This window comes from Carcharodon carcharias, chromosome 10, assembly GCF_017639515.1.
Source record: "Carcharodon carcharias isolate sCarCar2 chromosome 10, sCarCar2.pri, whole genome shotgun sequence".
NCBI classification, from domain to species: Eukaryota; Metazoa; Chordata; class Chondrichthyes; order Lamniformes; family Lamnidae; genus Carcharodon; species Carcharodon carcharias.
Genome location: NC_054476.1, coordinates 158,489,991 through 158,516,503, shown reverse-complemented (window position 1 = coordinate 158,516,503; position 26,513 = coordinate 158,489,991). Strand labels below are relative to the sequence as shown.

General features: G+C 41.1%; 1 protein-coding gene across 1 annotated transcript in view; it reads left to right on the top strand.

Moving 5' to 3' along the window:
- The window catches only part of tlcd1 (TLC domain containing 1), a 63,362-nt gene extending 38,314 nt beyond the window's left edge, over positions 1-25,048 (top strand). The window contains exons 3-4 of the mRNA XM_041198017.1: positions 186-268; positions 21,566-25,048. Coding sequence (XP_041053951.1) covers positions 186-268; positions 21,566-21,958 — 476 coding nt within the window. The 3' untranslated portion in view covers positions 21,959-25,048. The remainder of the gene's footprint in view (positions 1-185; positions 269-21,565) is intronic.
- The last annotated feature ends 1,465 nt before the right edge of the window (positions 25,049-26,513 follow it).

Genomic DNA, 26,513 nt, shown 5'->3' with positions numbered 1-26,513 from the left:
GCCTTATGATCTCCAGCAGCTGGTGAACCTACTGAATGTGTGGGTGGGAAACATGTTTTTTGCATCTATTTTCTTAAACCATTCAGTCATTTCATGATCCACCTATTTGAATATGTGTGTTACAGCTCTAGTCCAATATAACTTTTAAATAACAAATTAATGGTTTCTTGACCTGTTCCTTCCAGGTTATTTCATTCAAGATGTGGCTGATATTGTCATGAATGGCCAGTCTAGAGCATCATGGGAGTTCCTGTTGCACCATATGTTGGTAATTATACTGTGTAACTTATATACCACATAACAGTTCAGATCAGCCTTTAAGTTAAAATTGTACTATTTGAAATAAATTATGCTGGAAGAGTAAATCAGTTCTGTGAAAGCTCTAATACAAGGTTTTAGCCTGCATTAACTATCTCTCGCTTGTGCACACATGCTCAATATTGAGAAAGCATCAGTTGTTATAGCAACTGACAGCATTATCTACTATTGCAACACAGGGGATAATTTTATGAGTCACTCTGTCAGTGGGGAGCCATGCCTGCCATAAGTATGTATCTAAAAGTAGGGAGTGTGCTGAACACAATTTTTCAATAGCATCTCTCATCCTACAATATAGTTTCTGTCCCTTTTTGTTTTCCTACACCATCTCTGCTTGTGCATATCTTTCACTTTGGCCCTCTACCCTGCTTAACAATTTCTCTCTCCGCACTATCCCCAACAACAGAACATTGGTTCCTTTCTCTTTTTTCCCACAGTCAATATGGTTTCTTTCCTTTAACCCCTTACTGTTTTCTCTTTCTTGCTGTGTTTTTTAATCTATGCCTGTCATTTGTTTTTTTGAGACCACCCCCCCCCCCCCCCCCCCCCCCCCCACCGCCCCCCCTCACGTCTACCAGAAGGTAAAAAGACAGTTTGGACCAGTACTCTCATTTCCCAGTTTTTACTGGTGTTCCATTTTAAGGTGTACAAGGCCAGTTCGAAGCAGTATTCTTATTTGCCAGTCTGGGCCTTTTCCTGCTATTTGCTGTGGTGTCTGCACAATTGCTTGGGTGGGGGTTGGGTGGACTACTGAAGGGGAGGGAGTGGGCTGCAGTTAAAAAACAGAAAAAAAGGAGCGTGTAAATAAAGCTTAGAATTGGAAGGGAGGATACAAATTTTCTGCAATTGGTGTTTGTTTTTTCCTCCTTTTTATTAATTTCTTGAAGGGAAGAGAGAACATGGAAATGCTCCCTGAAATTATAATAATCCAGCAGAAAGACTCGTGGATGTGGGATTGATCTTTGATGTTCCTGTGCTGCTTAAAAAAAAATAGAAAATTGTAGTTCTGGGAGGGTCAGGTATACTCAGTTGGAGGAAGGGTGTATTTGGAATCCAGTATATTCAGAAACATGGCAGAGTGCATTGTGTAGTTTGCGGTTAGGCTGGGGGGTGGGGTATGTGGTGTCAGGGAGGGAGAGGCAGGGTGATTGTGCATTCTATGTTAATGTTTTCTATGCTTGTTAAATGACAAACTTTACTTTTCAGCTTCTCATATTGTTCTGCATGAAGAACTCTATATATCTTGTAGATTTTTTTTGTTGAAACGTGACTGGGCACAAATTTGGAATTTGGGATCGAGGTTATCCATTTTATAATTGCTGAATAATTACACTGGGAAATAGAAAAATCAGACTTAAATACTTACCCCTACTTATTCGTTAAGAAATAGACCAGTGGTTCAGTGGTTGTAACAGATGACAGGCTTGATATACATGACAGAAAAAAATGAATATAAAAGATTAAAATATTACCACTGGAAGAACCCTTGGTACCCAAAAATTCAGTACCCTCAGTCATATGACTTACAAATCAGTATTATAAACATTAGCATTCGAGGTACAGTATTTCATTACTGCAATAAAATGTTTAGATAAGTGCCTGAAGTTTATTTTTAGGCTTTGGCTGCTTTAAGTTGCTGACAATCTGTCATGTAAATTTTAACATTAGTATGTAGGTTAATCATAAGATCACCGCGGACTGGAATGTTACAGATCAGCCAGGCTGCAGATAAATTTACATAATGACAATCAGCCCTCAGCAAGACATTGAGGAAATTGCTAGAGAACAGTAAAACCATTTTGCTGAATGCACTGAAGATGGATGAAAAGGCTATTTAGTACATACGCCCTTGTGATATTAGTAGAATTGTGAACAATGCTATTTCTGTTATCATCTAAAAGAGCAGGAGACTAATTTAAAAGTGGCAAGATATAAAGCCATGAGGGCAAAATAAATAACCGATGCCAACATTTAGCTCTTGAAATTATGCTACGCAAATATTAAGAGTCTAAATGCCATGGGTATTTTTTTCATTTTATGCACCTATGGCTTGCCTACTGAGAGCACAGACAGGAATTCTGGTGCATGCTACAGATTATTCTCCAACTACATTTTAAATGGTCAGAAAATCGGTTGTGGCTTGCATTGGAACCTCTGATATGTGCTTACAGAGGGCAAAGTTTGGGTCACAGTGTTGGGAAAAATCGCCCTTTAATGCACTAATACCTTAGACGTGATTCTGCCCGTCCTGCTTTCCCAAAAAAAGCCTAAATATCTGTCAGTTCCCTTCCTCCATCTTAGTGCCGATTTGTTTTTCTCCTCTGCACTGTGTTGTATTCTGGGGCATCTTTCCGACATTGGGGGGCGGGGGGCAGATTTCCATCTCCTGATGGGGGTGGGCATGGAGCCTGGGAAACCTGAAATCTTAAAAGTTTTTGACTGCAAAAAAGGAATTTCCTCTCCCTTCCCAACCCAGCGCCATTTTCGTGTGCCCTTTTCACAGGTCAAGAAGGCCTCGGTTTGCAACCCCCCACATGACCTCTTCTGAAGTCAGGGTTGCCATTGTCAGTCCTATTTGAAATATAAATTTTCTCCCCCAACCACTATTTTCATGTGCTGGTGTGGGTTTATGAATCCCTAAAAAAAAGGCCCAACTCATTGGAGAGTTTGTGATTACAGGCTGATGCCTGCTGAGGCATCGGGAACATTCTAACAAGTAAGTGTTAAATGTTTTCACAACTTCAGATGTTACTATTAGATGCTGTATTGTAATGCAGATGCGTCTAGCTCCAGTGATTCATCACAGGGCTCTTCCTGAAAACACAAGTTGACCATTACATATTAAGTGCTGAAATGCAGTAAAGTACTCTTTTGCATTCAAAACTGAGGAACACAATGCTTGGGATCTATAGTGTAATAATCTGAAGTGATTTAAATACCCAGAGCCTTTTTAAATTGGGGGGAAAAAACTTCCCTTATAGGAAAAAAAGCTACCTGTTCTTGAAACATGCTTTGATTGACAGGATATTTGATGGTAGCTTAGAAAAAAAAAACACCTGTTTTTTTCCATTTCAATGGATTCCATTGTTTAGATTTCCTGGGATTCATTTTAACAGGAGTCCATTATGAATGCTTGGCTGAGTTTTAAAAGCTTCAGAACCATTCATCTCAGCACATTTTGATTAACTGTTATTAAGAATTGTTTTTGATGCGGTAAGTGAATAGGTGTTTGTTTTTACAACAGTTTGATCACTTGACAGGTTTTAAATTTTTTTGAATGGCTTTTATGAATTGAGAGTTTTTTTCGGTATGAAGTGTGTTTGGACAACAACTCCATTAGATTGTTATTTTTTTTAATGTCCATTTCAAAGATTTCCTGAGGTTTGCCTATAATGGATACTGAGTGAGTGACTATGATACATGGGGTGTGGGAGGGGGTTTGAGGGGGCATGAAGCGTATGAAGGGGGTTAGTAGGGGGTTAAGGAGGATGAGGGGTGAGGTTGGGGTCATAAGAACAATGTTAGGAGCAGGGCTGCTGTCCCACATTGTATTGTGGCATGCAAAACCCAAGTCTCCCCCCCCCCCCCCCCACCCCGTGTCACTGAGACAAGATATAGCAGGAACAAGGTTTGGAAGTAAGCTTGCATTTTGAAAACCTCAGAAGAGCCCAACTCTTGTTTCTCTGGACCTACACAAAAACCGGGCCCGAGAAATACTTCAGCTGTGAAATTTTTTGAACTTTTTTTCTGCTGCTATTTTAGCAGAAGCGTCAACATTCAACTAGCAAATAGAGGAATTTAGACCAAAACGTTGAGCTGATATTTGTGCTGCATTATTTCAAGGTCTTAGTTTATAAATATTAAATTATGAAAGCCCTTGCTATTTTTTCCAATTATTATGGCAGGCCATTGAAGAGCGCTAGAAATTGTATACAATTAATAAGCAAATTACAAAGAGGAGTAATGCAACTATTGACTGGTAGAGCGGGTTCTTGTTAGGAAATAGGTGTAATATCTTAAAATATGAAAAATATGTTGATGATTATATGTTATCATTTCTGGTGGAGACATGTCTTCAGCTAGTTCAACAAAATGTGGGATGATGATCATCAAAAGGCCAGAAACATCTGTAGTTAATTTGTACATTATACATCAATTAACATTTAGTTGGCTCAGGGTCTCTTGTTGACTATTTTGCTTAATTATTGTAGTGATGTCATAAACAGCAGGTTTTTCGATGTGTCTGCCTGGCTAAGTATGGTGTGGTGTTAAAGCACAACTGATTTGTGCCAAGTGTGTGCTTTACTTTATGCAGCTAGCCTGGATGTAATTAAAATGAAATCATTTGGGATTATGTTTTGAGAACTAGAAATTGTAGCATGCTGCAAGCAGGAATAAAGATGTTAAAAGTCGGTGTCCTTAATTACTGGTATTAAAGGAGAAATGGTGGTGTAGTGGTAATGTCACTGGACTAATAATCCAGAGATAAAAACAAAAAAACTGCGGATGCTGGAAATCCAAAACAAAAACAGAATTACCTGGAAAAACTCAGCAGGTCTGGCAGCATCGGCGGAAAAGAAAAGAGTTGACGTTTCGAGTCCTCATGACCCTCGAAGGGTCATGAGGACTCGAAACGTCAACTCTTTTCTTTTCCGCCGATGCTGCCAGACCTGCTGAGTTTTTCCAGGTAATTCTGTTTTTGTTAATAATCCAGAGGCCCAGTCTAATGTTCTAGGGATAAGGGTTCAAATCCCACCATAGCTGCTGGTAGAATTTAAATTTGATTAATAATCTGAAATTGAAAAGCTAGTCTTAGAAATGGTAACCATTAAACCATTGTCAATTTGTTGTAAAAATGCATCTGGTTCACTAATGCCCTGACCCCAGCAATGTGGTTGAGTCTTAACTGCTCTCTAGCAAGCCACTCAGTTCAAGGGCAATTAGGGATGGGCATCAAATGCTGGTCTTCACAATGTCGTCATTTCATCCCATGAAAGAATAAATTTGAAAAAAACTTTTTTTTATTCATTCAAGGCATGTGGGCGACACTGGCTAGGCCCATCCCTTATTACCCTTGTGAAAGTGGTGGTGAGCTGCGTTCTTGAACCGCTGCAGTCCCTGTGGTATGGGTACACTTAGTGTTGTTAGGGAGGGCGTTTCAGGATTTTAACCCAGCCACAGTAAAGCAATGGCAATATATTTCTCAATCAGGATGGTGAGTGGTTTGGAGGCGAACTTCCAGGTGGTGGTGTTCCCATGTGTATTGGACAAGTTTACTGGATATCTGAATCTTAAAACCCCTTCTCTTCAATTGGTATAAAGTTGTCATTAGAACTGTTTGAGGGGTGGCGTTAGGGAGGGTTCTCTGTTTTCTGAGATTGACTAAAAACAAGAATATATCTTTATAAGGTTTAAACTTTTATTCGTAGCTGCTATGATCAATCCATTCATGGTCAAGCACTCTTTCTTGCTGAAACCTCTTCCAGCGCCATGACAACCTCTCCAACACATGCCCTGCCATTCCTCCCTCCCCTGTTGGGGGGTGAAGGGGGAGGTTCCAACAACCACCCAGTTCTTTGATGCTGGCCTTCAGTGCAGCACTGTGCAATACCGCATCACTAGCGGCCATAATTCAAGATATCTTAGCCCCATGTTCTGCACTGTCCTCCCTTAAACCCCTCTGCCTCTCCACCTCCCTCTTTGTTTTTAACACCATTCTTCAAACCACTCCTTTGACTGCAAGTTCATCCTTCCTATTATTTCCTCTTTGGCTCAGTGTGTGTTTTATACTTTACATCCCTGCAAAGGGCCTCAAGATATTTTTCTATGTTAAAGCAGCATTGCCCAGTACATTAGGCACGAGTCACATGTGGCTAATTGGAATACTAGATTGCATCTCATGATAAGAAATAAAAAATGAGTAATTATCAGCGTCAGTGGGCATGTAATTTCAATACTCAGTGCACAAAAAATGGATCCCGTTAAAATGTGTGCATGTGGTTGTTATAGAGTTGACCTTCAGATAACTTTTCTTAGTGGAAACATTTAACTTTATTTACAAGACAGCAGCAGCAACTACACATGTGCATCAAAGTCCATAACTAAAGAAGAACTCTCCTGTAGAGGTTCCCCGTGCTGTTAACACATTGATTTACACAGATCATGTGATCTTCCAACACAAAATTATTCTTAAAGCTACAGTCCTACATTTCCCAAAACTATAATTACTACGTTCCTCCCCCTTTAAGACCATAAGACATAGGAGCAGAAATTAGGCCATTTGGCCCATCGAGTCTGCTCCACCATTCAATCATGGATTTAACTTTTCTATAATTTTGTATTTACAAGGATATTTATCTCATGACATAACAATTTTTACACAGGTCATGACATTACAAGTTCAGTCTTTCAGGTGATTTCTTGATCCATGTGGAACGTCACAATTCCATGATGTCCGATTCTTTTGCAGGAAACACATTCTCTGGAACCACGTTAACAACAGGTACCTCATTAGGCACATGCAGTTCAGTGTCTTCCACTCTGACAGACATTGGGCATGTCTATTCTTGGTTGAGCAACTTCAACAAGAACCCTTAATGCTCCCCTTAATGTCTCCATTAGCACATCCTTTAGATTATATCACCACCGTCAACACCCCTTTGTCCTTTTTGTCCAAGACATCTTTAGCAGTCTCTTCTTGGCCTCCACCTATCACTGGCCCCCTATCGAGCTCTACCTGTCCCACCCCCCTCTACCAGCTTATATTTCATCTCATTTCTATATGTCTTAGTTCTGATAAAGGGTCATACAGACTCGAAACGTCAACTGTATCCCTCTCTGCAGATGTTGTCAGACCTGCTGAGTTTTTCCAGGTATTCTTGTTTTTGTTCGACAGGAACCACTGGTTCAGTAATGGTTACGGTTGGAACATTATTTTGTTGGGGTATCTTTCTTTCTTCTTAAATTCACATGTTTACAGGTCATCGGCACTCCACTTCTACACGTTACGACAATGGTCCAGTCACAGAACTTACTTTACCAGGTAATCACTTCGGTCCTCCCCCAAAATTCTTTACATATACTGTTTATCCAACAGTAAATTCTCGCACACGACTATGCAAATCATGAGTTGCTTTTAGTTCCCTTAATTTTTTCCAACTGCCCCTCCAAATTGGGAAGTATTAGGCTTAGTCTTGTCCGAAGATGGTGCCGCATCAGTAATTCTGCAGGTGTTGCTCCTGTCGTAGTGTTGGGGGTTGTTCTGTAGTGAAATAGGAAACAAGCAAGTTTGGTCTCCAATGAATCACCTGTTAACTTTTTCATTCCCACCTTAAAAGTTTGTACTGCCCTTTCTGCCAGTCTGTTTGATGACGGATGGTATGGTGCAGTCTTCACGTGGTTGATACCGTTGAGGCTGATAAATTGTTGGAACTCAGCGCTCATAAATGCAGTACCATTATCCGAGACGATTACCTCTGGCAATCCGTGGATGGCGAAGCTCTGGTGTAGTTTCTCTATAGTTGCACCATACTTTGGCGACTTTACCTCATAAACATCTGACCACTCGGAATGAGCATCTATAATCGGTAGGAACATGGTTCCAAGGAAAGGACTGACATAGTCAATGTGCAATCGCACCCAGGATCTACCAGGCCACTCCCATGGGTGTAATGGAGCTGCCACCGGCAACTTTTGCAGTTGTTGACATTGCACACAGTGTTTTACCACGTTTTCAATATCGCCGTCCACCCCTGGCCACCAAAGATAACTCCGCGCTATCGTCTTCATTCGGGAAATCCCTGGATGGGCTCTGAGTAGCTCTACTAAAAGTGGTTCCCTTCCTTGTGCAGGAACTACTATCCATGCACCCCAAACAAAATAGAATACCATCTTGACTGCTCATCTCACGTCTTTGATTGAAAAACGGCTTCAATTCATCGGAGACTGATGCTTGGGACCAACCATGTTACACTTGGTCTCTCACTCGAGACAGGATGGGATCACGATTCATCCAGTTTCTTATCTGCCTGGCACAGACTGATGAAGAGTCTAGAAGATTCATCACTAATACAAGTTTCTGTGGGATTGGGACATGTTCATCATTCTCTTGCATAGGGGGACGCATTGCAGGTTAGCACCAATTCCTTTGTCTAGTCATAACGCACCAACACATTTGAAGAGTGTAAGAGCTGTTTAACATTCATGAAGGCTTCTTTTTAGGGTGCCTCCCAAAACCAACGCTGTTTTTTTCTTACCAGTGAATGTAGAGGGGCTAGAACCGTGGATAAATTTGACAGAAATTGCCCATAATAATTTATCATCCCTCAATTTGATTTAAGTACAGAGGTGTTCTTGGGTGCAGATGCCTCTCTTATTGCTTTAACCTCCTGTTTAACTAGGTGTAACCCTTGGGCATCTATCTGGTAGCCCAAATAAATTACTTCATTTGCTTAAAAAGTGCATTTTTTCCTTCTTCAATTGCACTCCTGCTTCCAAAAATCATTTCAGGACTTCTAAGTTAGCCAAGTGTTCCTTTCCTGTGAATCCAGTTATCAGTACATTGTCCAGGTAGACTACAACCTGAGGTAGTCACTATAGTAAGCTCTCCATTGTCCTTTGTAAAAAGGATGAGGAAGCACTGAAGGGCAGGCGTGTATATTAGTATAACCCTTTGGAGATATTTATGGTTACAAATTCCGGGGAAGTGTCATTCAGCTCCTGTTGACTCATGCCAAGCTTTTGTATACGTTGTCCATCCTGTTAGTTTGGCATATAGGTCTTTAATCTTGGGAATAGGGTACCTGTCCAGCTTGGCTGTCCTGTTGACCGTTAGTTTATAGTGCCCACAGATCTGGATGGTCTGGTCTAGTATAAGGACAGAGACTATGGGTGCTGTCCACTCTGAGAACTGAACTGCTTTTATGACACCCAGCCTCTCTAGCCAGTTCAGCTCAGCATCAGCCTTCTCTCTCGGGGTATGGCACTGGTCTTGGTTTCAAGAAGCAAGGGTTTGCTTCTGGGTCCATGTAAATCTTGGCCTGCAGGCCTTGGATTTTTTCCAGTTCATCCTTGAAGATAGTGTCATTTTTTTTAGCTGCTCTGGTAGTCCTCCTGCTCACAACTGGAAGATTTTGGGCCAGTTTAATTTAATCTCCTTCAACCAATCATGCCTTAGAAAGCTTGGTCCTTTTCACTTTCTGCCACCATCACTGGTAGCTGTGCCAGTTGGTGTCTATAATGAACTGTTAATCTGATGATACCTTTTTCTTGGATTTCTTCGCCTGTGTATGTTTTCAACTTGGCAGATGTTAGTTCCAAATTTAATTGTTGATTGCCTTTATTTAAATATCTGAAAGTGTGTTCTCCTATCACAATGGTAGTAGCACCCCTGTCTACTTCTATTTTTAAGGGTTTACCATTCACTTGCACTGTAACAAATATTGGCTCTGTCTTCCCAACTTTCATGCTGAGTAATGAATAAATGTCAGAATTGGTTGTTTCTGCCTCTTCTGCACTATAGACTTGCTTGGACTTCATTTGTTGTTTGGAGGCCTGTTTAACTCTCGCTTTGCACTGTCTCATTATGTGTCCACTTCTGTGTCAAAAAGAACATTCTACTTTTTTAAATTGCCAATCGCTAGGAGACTAATTGCTTCCACGTCGCTGAAAGTTATTTTCGATTTAGTTGCTAAGCTGTTTCCCCTCATTTTTCACTCAGCGGGGCTGTTCCCCACTTCGCGGCGGAGTCCCAGCTTTTTGCGCCACTTTTGGCTTTCTGTTCTCGCCTGTCTAGGAAACCGGCACCATTTTGTGTCCCCCTGAGTTGCTTGTGAATCCCTTACAGCACTTTCTATCACCAATGCTATTTCTAACGCTTCCTTAAAATCAAGATTCACTCCAGCCAGCAATCTGCAGTGAATAGAGTCTTTCTGCAGGGTTTCACCTAAATCACAATATTCCGTTAGTTGTTTTGATTACACCATGTAGGTAGCAATTGTCTCCCCCGGAGCTCTATTCCATGAATTGAACCTGAACCTCCTGCATTGTGACTGAGAGGGCTTGGGTTGAAAACCACCCTTAACAAAGTCTACTAATTCACAGAAAGTCTTCAAATCTAGGGCACTGGGGGCCATCAAGTTTCGAATTAAACTGTAGGTCTTGCTCCCAGAAATAATTAGGAGAGTCGGCCTCCTCTTCCCCCCAGCCCCGTGATTTTATTTGCCTGAAAGAAGAATGCAAGACATTCTATATATTGAGACCCTCGTCTGTGGCTGACTCAAAGGAATTGATTCTGCCAAACTGTGGCATTTCGGGTGAATATATGTATATTTTTTATTCATTCACGTGATGTGGGCTTTGCTGGCTGGGCTAGCATTTATTGCCCAACCCTAGTTGCCCTTGAGAAGTTGGTGGTGAGCTGCTGTCTTGAATCGCTGCAGTCCGTGTGGTGTAGGTACACGCACAGTGCTGTTAGGAAGGCAGTTCCAGGATTTTGACCCAGTGACAGTGAAGGAACGGCGATATATTTCCAAGTCGGGATGGTAAGTTACCATCCGGTAACCTCCAGGTGGTGGTGTTCCCATTTATCTGTTGCCCTTGTCTTTCTAGATGGTAATGGCCGTGGGTTTGGAAGGTGTTGTATAAGGAGACTTGGTGAATTCTTGCAGTACATCTTGTAGATGGTACACACCGCTGCTACTGTGCATTGATGGTGGAGGGAGTGAATGTTTGTGGATGTGGTGCCAATCAAGCGGGCTGCTTTGTCCTGGACGGTGTCCACCTTCTTCAGTGTTGTGGGAGCTGCACTCATCCAGGCAAGTGGAGAGTATTCCATCACACTTCTGACTTGTGCTTTGTAGATGGTGGACAAGCTTTAGGGAGTCAGGATGTGAGTTACTCGTCGCACGATTCCTAGCCTCTGACCTGCTCTTATAGCCACAGTATTTATATGGCTAGTCCAGTTCAGTTTCTGGTCAATGGTAACCCCCCAGGATGTTGATAAGTGGGGGATTCAATGGTGGTAATGTCATTGAACCTCAAGGGCCAATGGTTGGATTCTCTTTTGTTGGACATGGTCATTGCCTGACACTTCTGTGGCATGAATGTTACTTGCCACTTGTCAGCCCAAGCCTGGATATTGGGATATCGTCCAGGTCTTTCTGCATTTGGACATGGACTACTTCATTGTCTGAGGCATCGCAAATGGTGCTGAACATTGTGCAATCATCAGTTAACATCCCCCCCCTTCTCACCTTATGATGGAAGGAAGGTCATTGATGAAGCAGCTGAAGGTGGTTGGGCCTAGGATCGCCTGCAGTGATGCCCTGGAGCTGGGATGACTGACCTCCAACAACCACAACCATCTTCCTTTGCACTAGAGATGACTCCAACCAATGGAGAGTTTTCCCCCTGATTCCCATTGACTCCAGTTTTGCTAGGTGCCCTTGATGCCACACTCGGCTGCCTTGATGTCAAGGGCAATGACTCCCACCTCACCTTGGGAGTTCAGCTCTTTTGTCCATGTTTGAATCATGTTTGTTCCAGTACAGCTACAACACTGGCATCTACCCAGCTATGTCGAAAATTGCCCAGGTATGTCCTGTACACAAAAAGCAAGACAAATTTAATCCGGCCAATTATCACCCAATCATTCTATTCTTGATCATCAGTAAAGTAATGGAAAAGGTCATCAACAGTGCTATCAAGTGGCACTTGCTTAGCAATAACATGCTCACTGATGCCCAGTTTGGGTTCTGCCAGGGGCACTAAGTACCTGACCTCATTACAGCCTGGAAGTTCCCCTCCAAGACACATACCATCCTGACTTGGAAATATATCACCGTTCCTTCACTGTCACTGGGTCAAAATCCTGGAACTCCCTTCCTAACAGCACTGTGGGTGCACCTACACCACATGGACTGCAGCGGTTCAAGAAGGCAGCTCACCATCACCTTCTCAACTAGGGATGGGCAATAAATGCTGGCCCAGCCAGCGAAGCCCACATCACGTAAATGAATTAAAAAATATATATATTCACCCGAAATGCCACAGTTTGGCAGAATCGATCCCTTTGAGCCTGCCACAGATAATTGATTTCAATATATAGAATGTCTTGCGTTCTTCTTTCAGGCAAATAAAATCACGGGGGAGAAAAAGAGGAGAGTGAATGAATAAAAAATAACAGCTTGGCTAGGGGTGCAGCAAATTCTGGAGCATAAGTCTTCAGCACTATTGCCAGAATATTGTCAGGCCCCATAGCTTTTGCACTATCGGCCTTCAGCCGTTTCTTGATATCACGTGGAGCAAATCGAATTGGCTGAAGACTGTGATGCTGGGGACCTCCGGAGGAGACCGAGATGGATCATCCACTCAGCACTTCTGGCGGAAGATTGTAGCAAATGCTTCTGCCTTATCTTTTGCACTGATGTGTTATGCTCCTCCATCATTGAGGATGATTGGAGCCGCCTCCTCCGGTGAGTTGTTTAATTGTCCACCACCATTCACATTGGATGTGGCAGGACTGCAGAGCTTAGATCTAATCCTTTGGTTGTGGGATCGCTTAGCCCTGTCTATCACTTGCTGCTTATGCCATTTGACACACAAGAAGTCCTGTGTTAGAGCTTCACCAGGTTGACACCTCATTTTTAGGTATGCCTGGTGCTGTTCCTGCAAGTCTTCATTGAACCAGGGTTGTTCTCCTGCCTTGATGGTAATGGTAGAGCCGGGGATATGCCAGGCCATGAGGTTATCGATTGTACCGATTGAATACAGTTCTGCTGCTGATGGCTCACAGTGCCTCATGGATGCCCAGTCTTGAGTTGCTAAATCTGTTCGAAATCTATCCCATTTAACATGGTGGTAGTGCCACACGACACAATGGAGGGTATCCTCAATGTGAAGGCGGGACTTCAACTCTACAACGACCGAGCCATGGTCACTCCTCATACTGTCATGGACGGGTGCATCTGTTGCAGGCAGGTTGGTGAGGATGAGGTCAAGTATGTTTTTCCCTGTTGTTGGTTCCCTCACCACCTGCCACAGACCCCAGTCTACCAGTCATATCCTTTAGGACTTTACCAGCTTGATCAGTAATGGTGCTACTGAGCCACTCTTTGGTGATGGACGTTGAAGTCCCCCACCCAGAGTACATTCTGCGCCTTTGTCAGCCTCAGTGCTTCCTCCAAGTGATGTTCAACATGGAGGATTCATCAGCTGAGGGAGGGCGTTACGTGGTAATCAGGAGATTTCCTTGCCCATGATTGACCTGATGCCATGGGACTTCATGGGGTCTGGAGTCTAGAGTCTATGTTGAGGGCTGCCAGCAACTCTCTCCTGACTATATACCTCTGTGCCACCACCTCTGCTGGGTCTATCCTGCTGGTGGGACAGGACATACCCAGGATTGGTGATGGTGGTGCCCAGGCCTTTATCTGTAAGGTCTGATTCCGTGAGGATGGCTATGTCAGGCTGTTGCTTGACACGTCTCCCAATTTTGGCACTAGCCCCCAGGTGTTAGTAAGAAGGACTTTGCAGGATCGACATCGCTGATTTTGCTGTTTCTAGTGCCTAGGTGCCAGTTGGTCCATCCGTTTTCATTCCTTTTTTGTGACTTTGTAGCGGTTTGATACAACTGAGTGGCTTGCTAGGCCATTTCAAAGTCAACTGCATTGTTGTGGATCTGGACTCACGTGTAGGGGTAGGCCAGACCAGACCCTAAAGGGTAGATGGGTCTTTACAACAATCAACAAAGGTTTCACGGTCACCGTTAGACTTTTATTTCCAGATTTTTATTGAATTCAAATTCCACCATCTGTGACGGGACTCGAACCCCGGCCCCCAGAGCATTACTTTGGGTCTCTGGATTACTAGTCCAGTGACAATACCCCTTCACCAACACCTCCCTTCTTTTATTTTAACGAACTCAGAAACTCACAATCGCTGGGCAAGGTACAGCACCGAATCTAATTTACCCTCATCGCCAGTTTGTTATAGAGTTGATCTTCAGACAACTTTTCTTAGTGGAAACATTTAACTTTATTTACAAGACAGCAGCAGCAACTACACATGTGCATCAAACTCCATAACTAAAGAAGAACTCTCCTGTACAGGTTCCCCGCGCTGTTACCACATTGGTTTACACAGATCATGTGCTCCACAGAAGAAATGCATCTTCACAGAACAATGGAGGGTAATGGGCTCTGAAGAAGGGTCATACAGACTTGAAACGTTAACTCTGTTTCTCTCTCTCCACAGATGCTGTCAGACCTGAGCTTTTCCAGCATTTTTGTTTTTATTTCAGGTTTCCAGCATCCATAGTATTTTGTTTTTATCAGAGGGCAATAGCTGTCCATGACTGAACCTTGAATATGTACATTTAAAGACAAATGTTAATGAGTTTAAAAATAAGTTAATTTTTACCTTTAGGTACTTCATGATACTTAATCATAGAGTTGGTCTTTCCCTTAATTGATATAAGCATGCCATGACACTGTTTAAAAACAAAAATCCATTTGTCAAAAAAAAGTATCTAAAAACAGAATTACAGATTGCAAACCATTAATGATGCTAATATATATTTCTCTGCAAAATTTGGAATAATTTGGATAATTAGTGGGGGAGAGGGTCCAATTGAAGGGAAGTTTTAAAAAATCAAAAAGAAATGAGAGAGCAGAGGTGCAGGGTAGTGAAGAGGCGAATGATAATCAAAGTGTGACAGGAAGGGGCAGAAAATATAAGCGGAAGAGTGCAGCAGAAATTAGAACCAGAATGAGCAATAATGGTAAAAAGTCAAAGCTTAAGACACTTTATCTGAATGCATGCAGCATTTATAATAGGATAGATGAGTTGATAACACAAATAGAAATAAATGAATATGACTTGATAGCTATTACAGAGACATGGTTGCAGGGTGACCAAGACTAGGAACTCCATATTTATGGGTATTCGACGTTCTGGAAAAATAGACAAAAGGAAAAGGAGGTGGGCAGCTTTGTTAATAAAGGAAGGTATCAGTGCAGTGGTGGGTAGTGATATAGGTGCAATAGATCGTGATGTGGAATCGGTTTGGGTGGAAGTAAGGAATAGCAAGGGGAAGAAGTCACGGATGTGAGTCGTCTATAGGCCCCCGAAGAGTTGCCTCATAATATACAGTAGGACATAGTATAAATCAGGAAATAATGGAGATGTGTAAGAAGGGCGCTACAATTGTCATGGGTGATTTTAATCTACATATTGACTGGACAAATCTGATTGGCAGGGGGAACATGGAAGATGAACTTGTAGAGTGTATCATGGATTGTTTCTTAGAGGAACATGTTGCAGAAACTACCCGGGAACAGGCTATTTTAGATCTAGTAATGTGTAATGAGGTGAGATTAATAAGCGATATCGTAGTTAAGGATCCTCTAGGGAATAGTGATCACAACATGGTAGAATTTCAAATTCAATTTGAGGGCAAGCAACCCGGGTCTCAAACCAGTGTCCTCAACTTAATTAAGGGCAATTACAGAGGTATGAAGAAAGAGTTGTCTAAAGTAGGCTGGGAAAATAGATTAAGGGGAAGGTCAGTGGATGAGTACTGGCAGACATTTAAGCAGACATTTCATAACGCTCAGCAAAAATTTATCCTGGTCAAAAAAAAGGACTCGATGAGAAGGATGAACCACCCATGGTTAACAAAAGCGGCCAAAGAGAGTACCCAATCAAAAACTAAGGCATACAAAGCGGTGAAAACTTGTAGGCCAGAGGATTGGGAATTTTTTAGGAACTAGCAGCGGATGACTAAAAAGCTAATAAAGAGGGAGAAAATTGATTATGAAAGTAAATTGGCAAGAATCTTGTTGCAACTGTGCAGTGTGTTGGTGAGGCCGCACCTGGAGCACTGTGTACAGTTTTAGTCCCTGTATTTAAGAAAGGATAAACTAGCCTTGGAGGCATTTCAAAAAAGATTCACTAGGCTGATTCCTGGGATGAAGGGGTTGACTTATCATGACATGGCTAAACAGGTTAGACTTTTATTCATTATAAGAATGAGGGGTGATCTTATTGAAACGTACAAGATTCTGAGGGGGCTTGACAGGGTAGACGTTGAGAAGATGTTTCCACTAGTGGGGGAAACGCAAACTGAGGGACATAGTTACAGAATAAGGGGACACTCATTTAAACCTGAGATGCAAAGGAATTTCTTCTCTGAGGGTAGCGAATGTCTGGAATTCTCTACCCCAGAGAGTTGTGGAGGCTAGATCACTGAAAGTATTTAAAGAGAAGGTAGATAGATTTTTGAAATTCGGGGAGTTGAGGGCTATGAGGAGCTGGCAAGAAAGAGGAGTTGAGGCCTGGGGCAGATCAACCATGACCTTATTGAATGGCAGGCAGGCTTGGGCCGAATGGCCTACCCCGCTCCTATTTCTTATGTTCTTAATCCACAGTATGAGCTATAATTGCATATGTTAACAAGGACTCGTCCTAAACACACACAATGCAAATCTAAATAGCTGACAATTTTGCTAATGAGAGTGCATTGAAGGAGGGAGAGTAAAAATGGAGAAAATAAATGACAGTGCACTTCAAATGCTATAACAGCCTGTAGTGTTTAAATAAAGTGAATTGTGTTCCTGTGGAGTCCAGCTGCATGACCATGGCTAAGGCTGCATAGTTGAATAGGACAGTGGTACAGAACTGTACTGTCTGTGGTACTATAGCTTTAAATTGTTGCTGGTAGTGTCACACTGTCTCCATTGTTCAGCCTCTACTGAACCCAAGTTACTCCATTGTTAGACCACCTCACTGCAGCAGACCCCTGTTACTCGACAGTGCTTTAACTGGCAAATTCATTTAAAAGGCAATGGTTTAGTTCAGATTTTTTGAATGTACATGCAAATATAATCTTGCTATGTCAGCTAAAATTGCACCCTATCCATCTTCAGTGGTGCTACAATTTGATTAATAACATCTTGACAATGAGGATAAAAATGGATGGTAAATAATAAATGCCAGAAATTAAAATGCTAAAGCATGCCACAAAACTGAGAATGCAATGTAGGTCAACATCTCAAAAAGAAACATAATTAAGTCTTTTGGTGGGCTTTACATCAGAACGTAGTTTTCTAATGAAGGGTTGCAACCAAACTTTCAGATATGCTGATTGATTGATTGGTAACACATTTCCTCCACTTTTGGAGGAAAAGAGATGCCTAGGCAGCAAGAGGAACAGTGAGGAAAATGGTGCATAAGGGAATCAAACCATAGCAATATTGGACCCCAGTAAAGTTAAAAATGTTGATAACTTAAGGAAGTTTAAAAAAAAAAGTTACTGCGTTTCTCCCTGCCAATTATCTTCAAGCTTGATATCTCAAGACTGGAAAGATAGTAAAGACATCCTTAATGAATGTTATTCAAATAATTGTCAACAACAAATGAAACCATCTTTGTAGGCTACTGGACTAGCAACCCAAAGGTCATGAGTTCTAATTCTGCCATTGCAAATTGAAACAAATAATCTTGTAATGACCATGAAAGCTGCGTATTGTTATAATTGTATTGTTATAATAATTGTTACAATTGGCTCACTGGTGTCCTTCAGGGGAAAAAAAACCTGCCACCCTACCAGGTCAGACCTACACATGATTCCTGTGCCATACTGTGATTGACTCCTAATGCCCTTAGGGCAATAAATGCTGAAGTGTTTCCCACATGCCAAAATCTAATAAAAAAACAAACCCACAATCCTTTAAAGTTCTGTCGAAGGGTCATGAGGACTCGAAACGTCAACTCTTTTCTTCTCCGCCGATGCTGCCAGACCTGCTGAGTTTTTCCAGGTAATTCTGTTTTTGTTTTGGATTTCCAGCATCCGCAGTTTTTTTGTTTTTATCCTTTAAAGTAGATGTTTTTAAGTCCCCTAATTACTGACTGAGTTCAATTGCCTCTAACATGTGGGAATCTATCAGGAAGGTAACAGATCTTTAACAAAGTCCAACAGACTTTCTGTCCATTTTAATTAATAGTCAGAATGTTGGGTGAACTCCGTTAGGTTCATGTATGACAGCGATATTTTCTTACATGTGCTCCCCCCTTGCAATGCTTTATATCAAAGTCCTAAAGGAGAAAAATCGAATCCAATATCTTAAGTGCTTTTTCCCTTTAGAATCTTAACTTTTGAAAAAGACCCTCTGTGGAAAAGAGGCATTCAAACCCTATCTTTCATTAAAGGATTTAAATCCATCAAACATTAACATTAAAATAATTGACTTTACTGGGGTCCAATATTGGGCATTAGGAGTCAATCACTGTATGGGACTGGAATCATTATCTCTACAAGTGCTCCCCCCCACACTTCCCCATTGCAACCCCACAAAAGTAGGGACCAGAACAATGTAAGAGCAGGCACAGTAGTGAAAATCATGGGAGAATGGGAAGAGCAGCCACAAGTCATGCAAGTGCAGCTAGACTTTGTAGCATAGCTGGCTGAGCATTAAGAAGCTACTCGAGCAATAAGGGGCCACAGGAGAGCAAGGAGGCTGTTGAATACCTAGTGAAGAATTGGAAATGGCAACCCATCACGAAAATCCAGAGTCCCAGCCTGCACCACTGCTGGTTCTGAAAGAGCAGAGGAAAAGCAAATTTCTTTCCTCTCCACTCTGCTGTTGTCAAGATCACCTAAGGGAGGCAAACCGGTTACCGTAGCACAGGCTAATTTGGCACACCCCCAGGGAAAAAACACTATATGTTTGTGTATGGTGTGCCTACCCTGTGTAGCCTTTCGATTTGGCGTTAAAAAAATCGATGTTTTTCATGTTTTCTCCTGAAGGTGTTGGGGTTCTGTACCAGTTGCTTGCTCCCTTTCATTTGTGGGGCTAGTTTGTAGGCAGTTCAATTGTAGAATTTATCACAGACAAGTCCAGTCTTGTTCCTGCCTGACAGCAAATTATGAATGAATCAAAGTTTCCTGCACCTGGCAATACTGGATGTTTTTGACCACTGCCACAAATGCTACTCCTTTGCAATTGTAGCTCCCCTGCTGCTCTGGCTGAGATCAGCTAACTCATCACTGATCTGAGGTCAAACTTGGGAACTACATGTTGGAGGCTGACTTCATTTGATCCAAACAACAGTAAAAATAAAATTGGAAGTAGCATTACATGTAATATAATCCACAAAGTGGATTACCACAATTACATCATGCTATTCCATCCTTCTATATAAATAAACCAGGTAAAGTGTCTTGCAAGAACTTCTGTAGACTATTATGCTGAAAAAATGGAATTGCTTGAATTCTTTCACACGTTGCTACATACAAAACACTCCTGATGCTTCAGATTCATTTCCAACACAGAAATGATAAATTAGATGAATGTACACTCTTACTGTAGAGTCTCACCCACTATGAGTGCACACTGGGAAATAGTGCACCCCTTGTACACCTGCCCACCTCACCCCCCCAAAGATTTTGTGTTTATTAATCTCCAAGGAGTAGACAATTGTGTGGTTTATCCTTTCTGTGAAAATAACTTTAAATTCTAGTTCAGTGAACTTTTTTTTGCATGTACTTAATTATTGCAAATTACATTCGGTAAAGCATTATGGTGGGTGTCCACTGAAACTGTGAAAAGAATCAGGAGTGCACTTAAAATGTTTATTTGTGTACTGGTTTATCAAATTTGGATTGTTTCCAGAGACGGTCCACTCCTGTTGACTCACTTTTTATGCTAATATTTATAAATTATTTATTACTCCAAATTAAACAATGAAAATAACGCAGCAACTTAATGCTGAAAAAAATTAATCTGATTATTTGAATTAAGCAACTTTGAATTAAGAAGAGTAGAACCTACTTTGAGTAATGCAATGCCAGAATAAACTCATAGGGCTGGATTTTCCCAAGTGGACAGGAAATGGGTGTCGGGTCTATTTCCGGGCGCTGAACCCGCCGCCTTGGCGGGGAAACAGTCACTCATTAGGATTTTTACAGAGGCATCCCTCTTAATTGGCATGGAGACAGGTTCCCCGTCCAATCAAGGACAGTGGAAGTGCTCTTGAAGCTGGAGGGCCAATCAGAGGCCTTCCATCTTGAGAGGAGCACCAGCTTGTAAAAATGGTAAGTAACTGAGAAAGTGCTTCCAAGATAGAGGTGCCCTCTCAGCAGCTTTTTGAAAACTTTAATTATAAAATGGTGCATTCAGCCAGGCCTCCTGTGGCTGCTCTCGCACCAAGATAGGCAGAGGAGCATCCCCCCACCCCCCCCATTCAGCCTGCCACCCTGTGCCAGCCTCCAAGCAGCTAAACTACCCCCCCGTTGGTCTGGGCAACTGGAGGATGTCAAAGATTCCTGTCGGCTTCCTTTAATTGCAGTTAAGAAGGCTCTGAAGGAACTGCATTGGCTACTTGCTGTATGGGGATGGGTAGCACTCCCAGCCCCAATCTTGCCTCCACTAAAATGGCTGGCACTGGGAAACTAGCATGCTGGCCACATTAGCATTTCAGGCCCTCTCCGTCTCAGTTCCCACTCCTGGAGGAGCCTGAAAATCCTGCTCTTAAGATGGTAAATGATGGGGTTAATGTGGCAATGATGGAGGTAATTTCAGGTTTTGGAAGAAACGTTTCAAAAACATTATTTGTGTAAGTCTAACTACCATGATATGAAATAAGCTTGATATAAACAAAACAAAAACAGAAAAAGAAATACCTGGAAAAACTCAGCAGGTCTGGCAGCATCGGTGGAGAAGAGTACAGTTGATGTTTTGGGTCCTCATGACCCTTCAACAGAACTAAGTAAAATTAGGAAATGGGTGAAATATAAGCTGGTTTAGGGGGGTGGGGGGGGGGTGGTTTGTTGGGACAAGAAGCCAGTGATAGGAGGAGATAACCAAAAGATGTCACAGACAAAAGAACAAAGAGGTGTTGAAGGTGGTTATATTATCTATTGATATAAACAAGACTGTTAAGTGTAAATTTTCCTATATTGTATGTGTGTGTGTGTATGTATGTATGTATATATACATATATATATATATATATATATCTGGATTTCGGGCCTGTACCCCAGTGTGAAATGGTTTCCTGTGAGTAAAAAAAAATTATGACAACCAGTGATGTTATTATGAGTTTATAACAGTGGAGATGTAATACTTCAAGTAAAACTATACAAGAATTATGGTTAACCTAGCCAGGATTGGTACGAATGTATGGGAGTAGAACTGCTCAAAATGAGAACCCAACTGCTGCTATCTAACAGGGTGCATTTTCTCCTCAGGTAATTTCCACATTCCTGTATATTGTGCTGAGCCACCACTATGTCGCTGGTGCTGTTGTTGCATTGTTCGTTGAGATAAACAGCATTTTCCTCCACACCCGACTGCTTCTAAAATTGGCGAATGCACAGACCTCTCAACTATACCACTACAACAAGTACATCAATGTCTTCACCTATATTGTTTTTCGGCTGTTTTCTCAGTTTTACCTCACTTGGTTCATGATGAAGAATTTAAACGTCCTCCCAAATGCAGGCTACATCAGTCTATCCTTGAATACAATGAACATCATGATCTTGGTTTACTTCTACCGTCTGGTCCGCACAGATTTCCTCAGGAAGCCGAAGCACTACTTACAGAATGGGAACAATAACACAAAGTTCGTGGATGATTAAAAGACTTGTGCATTTGAAAACAATGGTTTAAAATGGAAACAGATTCATTGAATTAATTTAAGGCTGAACTAAATACTTGGAACAGGGTATCTTACATTTTAACACAGCTGCCTGTCCAAGATTGCGTTTCTAATGTAAAATATATAATGGGATGAGTCTTATGGCCACTTCACAAAGAAAATAACACAGCCAGTAAAATATGTATTATTCTTTAATAGCCAAAATGGTGATATTGAGTAGGACAAGAATTGTAAATTTAAAAAAAAGTGTTGTAATTGTAGGGATAAATACAGTGTACATGTTTTCTTATAATTCATAGTAATACAGGAAATAAATGATAAAAGTGTAATAATACAATTAAGGAGGCCTGCTGAGCTCCCCCAAAGTAAAGCAAAATTATTCAGTCACCGGATGAACAATATAAACAAGATAAGTTCGTGTTTCATACCCAGTCTGTACTGAGTTAGCTGATCGCTGCTGTGACAGTGTTGGGGAGCTAGCATTAGTTTCTGTGCTCTTGGGTTAGGGAGCTGAAAAAGACCTGAGGTTCCTGCTTTGAATACACTATCCAGTAATCCCTGATGAAAGTTCAGATGTGTGGGTGACCAGGTGTAGGGCAAAATTGGGCTCGGCTGTGGTAAGTAATCTGCCAACGCCGTGGATTCTGCAATTGTGGAATCCTGGTATGCATGCATTTAGTGAGGTAGGAGTTGCCATGAGGATGTGCCTCTGATGCTCACCAATTTTCCAGAGTCAGGCTACTCTGTGTTAACTTTGGTAGGCCTCAGTCAAGTAGTCTGCCTGGAGCAGATGTGGGAAACATGTGCAGGTGGACATAGAAGCCTGCCACAGTATAGTGTCATTAGCATCCTTCGCACTTAAGATATTTAAAAACCTGTAAACCTTTTTTTCAAAAGCACCTTCACCTGTGCAACCAATTGAGCTACCATTGATTGCACAGGGCCTTCCAGCCCCTTAACAATGAAATAGTGCCTCTGCCATCATAGCAATGTCAGATGCAGGGACAAACAGGCCCTTTATCCCAGGGATGTTAACACTGGAAATGCTGGGAAATCCACTAGATGATGTATTCACATCTATTATAGGGTAATAATAATTGCCCTGCCCATTTTATAGGCTTAAGGTTCCTCTGACAGGATACATGAAAATGGCAGGGATGAGTTAGTAGAGAAGTTCCTTAAGAGGTTTTTGCCTTAGCCTGCTGGTGTTAGGCAAGATTCAGAATGTAATTCCTGCAGAAAATCCCACTGTCTATATTCATGCATAATTTCTGGCTACTTGGGTGAGGTACATAGGACCTTTGACATACTCACATTATGTAATGCCAAAACAATTAATCTTTAATTATGCTACAATAATTACTGTCCTTGTGCAGATGACTTCATAGCATTGTGTTTGCATTAAGCACTTTGTGTTTAACTGCATTTGTAGAATTAAAACTTACCTTTACAATTGAAACAAAACTAATTTATCTATCTGCATTTTACTTAAGTATAAACAGTAATTGCAGTGGAGAACAGTAGGATACTGATGTGTGTAGTAATAGCGCAACTCATATTTCAAAAGGTTACAATCCACTGTTTACTCAAAATGGAAACAGCAGTTGTGTAACCCTCCTCTCTGACGTCTTTAAAGGCAGTTTCTACTGTATTGCAAGGAGATTGAGGAGGCAGTATTTATAATGTGTTAGCATTACCTATTAACGTACCAGCACCACTGATTAAATAAAGTGCAATATCAAAGCAGAAATAAAATTCTACTGAACTGTTTCAACATATCCATAATTTGTAAGAAGTAAAACAGGTGGAAAGAATTTATATTTTGCATTTTTCACATTCTTCAAGGATATTTATTCTACGTTTCAGAGGGACTGCATTTCACCTGCCACCTTTTGCTGCTCCAAAACTTGCTAAACAGGAAATTCTATCTTGCAAGCCAAACATTCCTAAAGACGTGACCATAAATGAATGTCAGATGCCTAAAGCAAAATAAAAAGAAAGGAATCGGCATTAACTCTCTCCTGTGCAATTTGTAGCTTATTGGAATAACTCAGAAAAGTGGGAACGTGGGAGCTTTGTGTTGTTCGAACAATTCTGGCAGTTTTTTTAATGCATTCCAGAGCTTTTGTGGATTACTCCCAGTCCCAATTTTTTCTCTAAATTTTATTAATATTAAATGCAAGGCTTTTTAACATTTGTCCCTATAGATTAGCCCCCATCCCAAAATGTCGAAGTGTGACTGCGTAATTATGGGAACCGCATCACTATTTTTGTATGTCATATCCTGTCTACTTTTGTAGAATTAAATGAAGCATTGCGATTGTTCTTTAATGTTATTTTACTAATAATACTTTCTAGAAATGTCCAGCTGCAGCACTGTGCTCCTCCTAGATGAGGAATGAGATTTGTCTCATATATTTGCTATAGTTTTGCCAACAGGCAGCAATAACCCATGGTTATTAATGAACACATTCAGTTTGCTTTTATAGAGGTGTACTGCACTGATTGATTTGGTATGAAGTACTGATGCAACTCATTACATCTGTTAAAAGTTAGATTGACAAGATGAGTGATCAATATTTATGACATCTGAAAGCAACCTAGCTTTTATAACAGTGTGCATTGTTGCTTGTGACTTCTTCATTAACAGGCAACTCCTGCAACATCTGCTGCAGCATTCACTACACTAAGCTTATTCTGTTCCATAAAAAAAACAGAGCTGGCCCAGAATATTATAAAACCAAGCATGAAAGAGGTGAGTTACTCTATGAGTGACACTCCGGTCCTTAACAGAATATTGAATATCTAAGGAGAATCTGATGTATTACCATTACATTTAGTTTGTTAGGGAGGGGTAAATGTAACTATATATCCTTTTTAATCCCAACTGGGATGATAGGCAGATATTGGGATATTAAGGATCTGCCTGAACTAGTGGAATGTATGTTCTTTTCATTAAAGTTGTTGGTGCTGCTAATAGCGTTTGTTGCCTTGTATAAAAAGAGACAATAAAATGTAGAGTTTTCTATGTTTTTCAAAATCTTTGACAAATAAAATTACATTATGTGAACTTCAATGCATTATGTTTCACAAGACATCAAATTAAAAATAAACAATGTCCACTGGAACTATAAATATTTTAAGTATAACACTTAGCAGCATGAAATATCACCTATTAATACTGTAGGTGTGAAGAATATATGAGCTCACAGTTTATTATTTGTCTGAAATCCACTGTCTGAAGAGTTTGCCTTTTCCCCAGAAATACTATTATTAAAAAAAGTGTTCACTAGTTCTCCTTGCTTTAGAATCCTGGTTCAATGTTTTACATTTACCTCAGAAATTCTGTAGTAAAATGTGGTTTAATGGTGTGCCATTGAATTATTTCGGGTTACTCTGGGACAGCAAGAGGATTTTGCCAGTTCAACTACTTAGAGGGACTAAGGGCAGGTGACTCTTTTTCCAGTCAAACACATTTTCTAGTATATGGGACAAAGGGTGATATTGAGTGTATTCACAGAGATTTCTGCAGATGCTTCCAATTGAGAAAGATTGTGTGTGTTTGTGTGGGGCCCCACTCCTATCCTGAAGGAATTGACTCCCTGGCTATGGATAAAACAGCACTGCTCTGGGTATCATTTTGTTTTGCATCTGATTTTAAGATGAGCCTCATGTGTAAAAACTGAATTTAATGTAAAACCATGATTAAGGACCACATTTTTTAAAAGTCCCAAACCTATTATAACTGAACTTACTACAATACACACACCAACTAGTGAAATAATTCATGATGGCATAGATATATTGTGCTGTCTGCATATTATTCTTTTTATTAGGATGTCAGAAATGCACACTGACCTGATAACTGAATTGAAAACTTTATGCTCTGACTTGCATCTCAATTTTTGATATAAATTCCATGTATTGTCTTTCCTAAAGTCAAATAAATTCATCTTTTTTTCTACTTTAACAAAGATAGTACAACTTAAAAATGCCAAAATTTTTAAAGACATCAATTGTAGTCATTCGTTGTTTATAAATTCCCAACCAGCAGCCTCAAGTCAGGGTGAGAGTAGAATCAGAGAATAGTGTAATTGGATTGAAGAGTTTCAGCAAAAAGTAGCTCTTTAAACTGAAGGAAAGATGTGAACTGGGAAGGGAAATGGGTGCCAACATGAATGAGTGTGGGAAAGCTCTACTCAAACTAAGTGGAAGAGGCCAGTGTGAGTGGCAAAGGAATTAAATAGGTTCTTCAGTGAGCTAAGGAAGCAGGGATAACAGTGCCAGTGTAAGCCAGAAGATGGAGATGAGGTCGAAGAAGCATATCTGTGTGAGCTAAAAAGGGAAGGGGAAAAGATTCTCAGCATGGATCAATGGGGAAAGAGTGCCTCTGTGAATTTGGGGAATGAGGTGAAGAATGACAGCATGAACAGGTTGGAGGTGGCGACACCTGTTTTAACTGGAGCAGAGACAGAGAAGAATGCCTATCGTGAATTTGAAGTAGAGGGCAGGAATAAGTCCATGTCACTGTGACA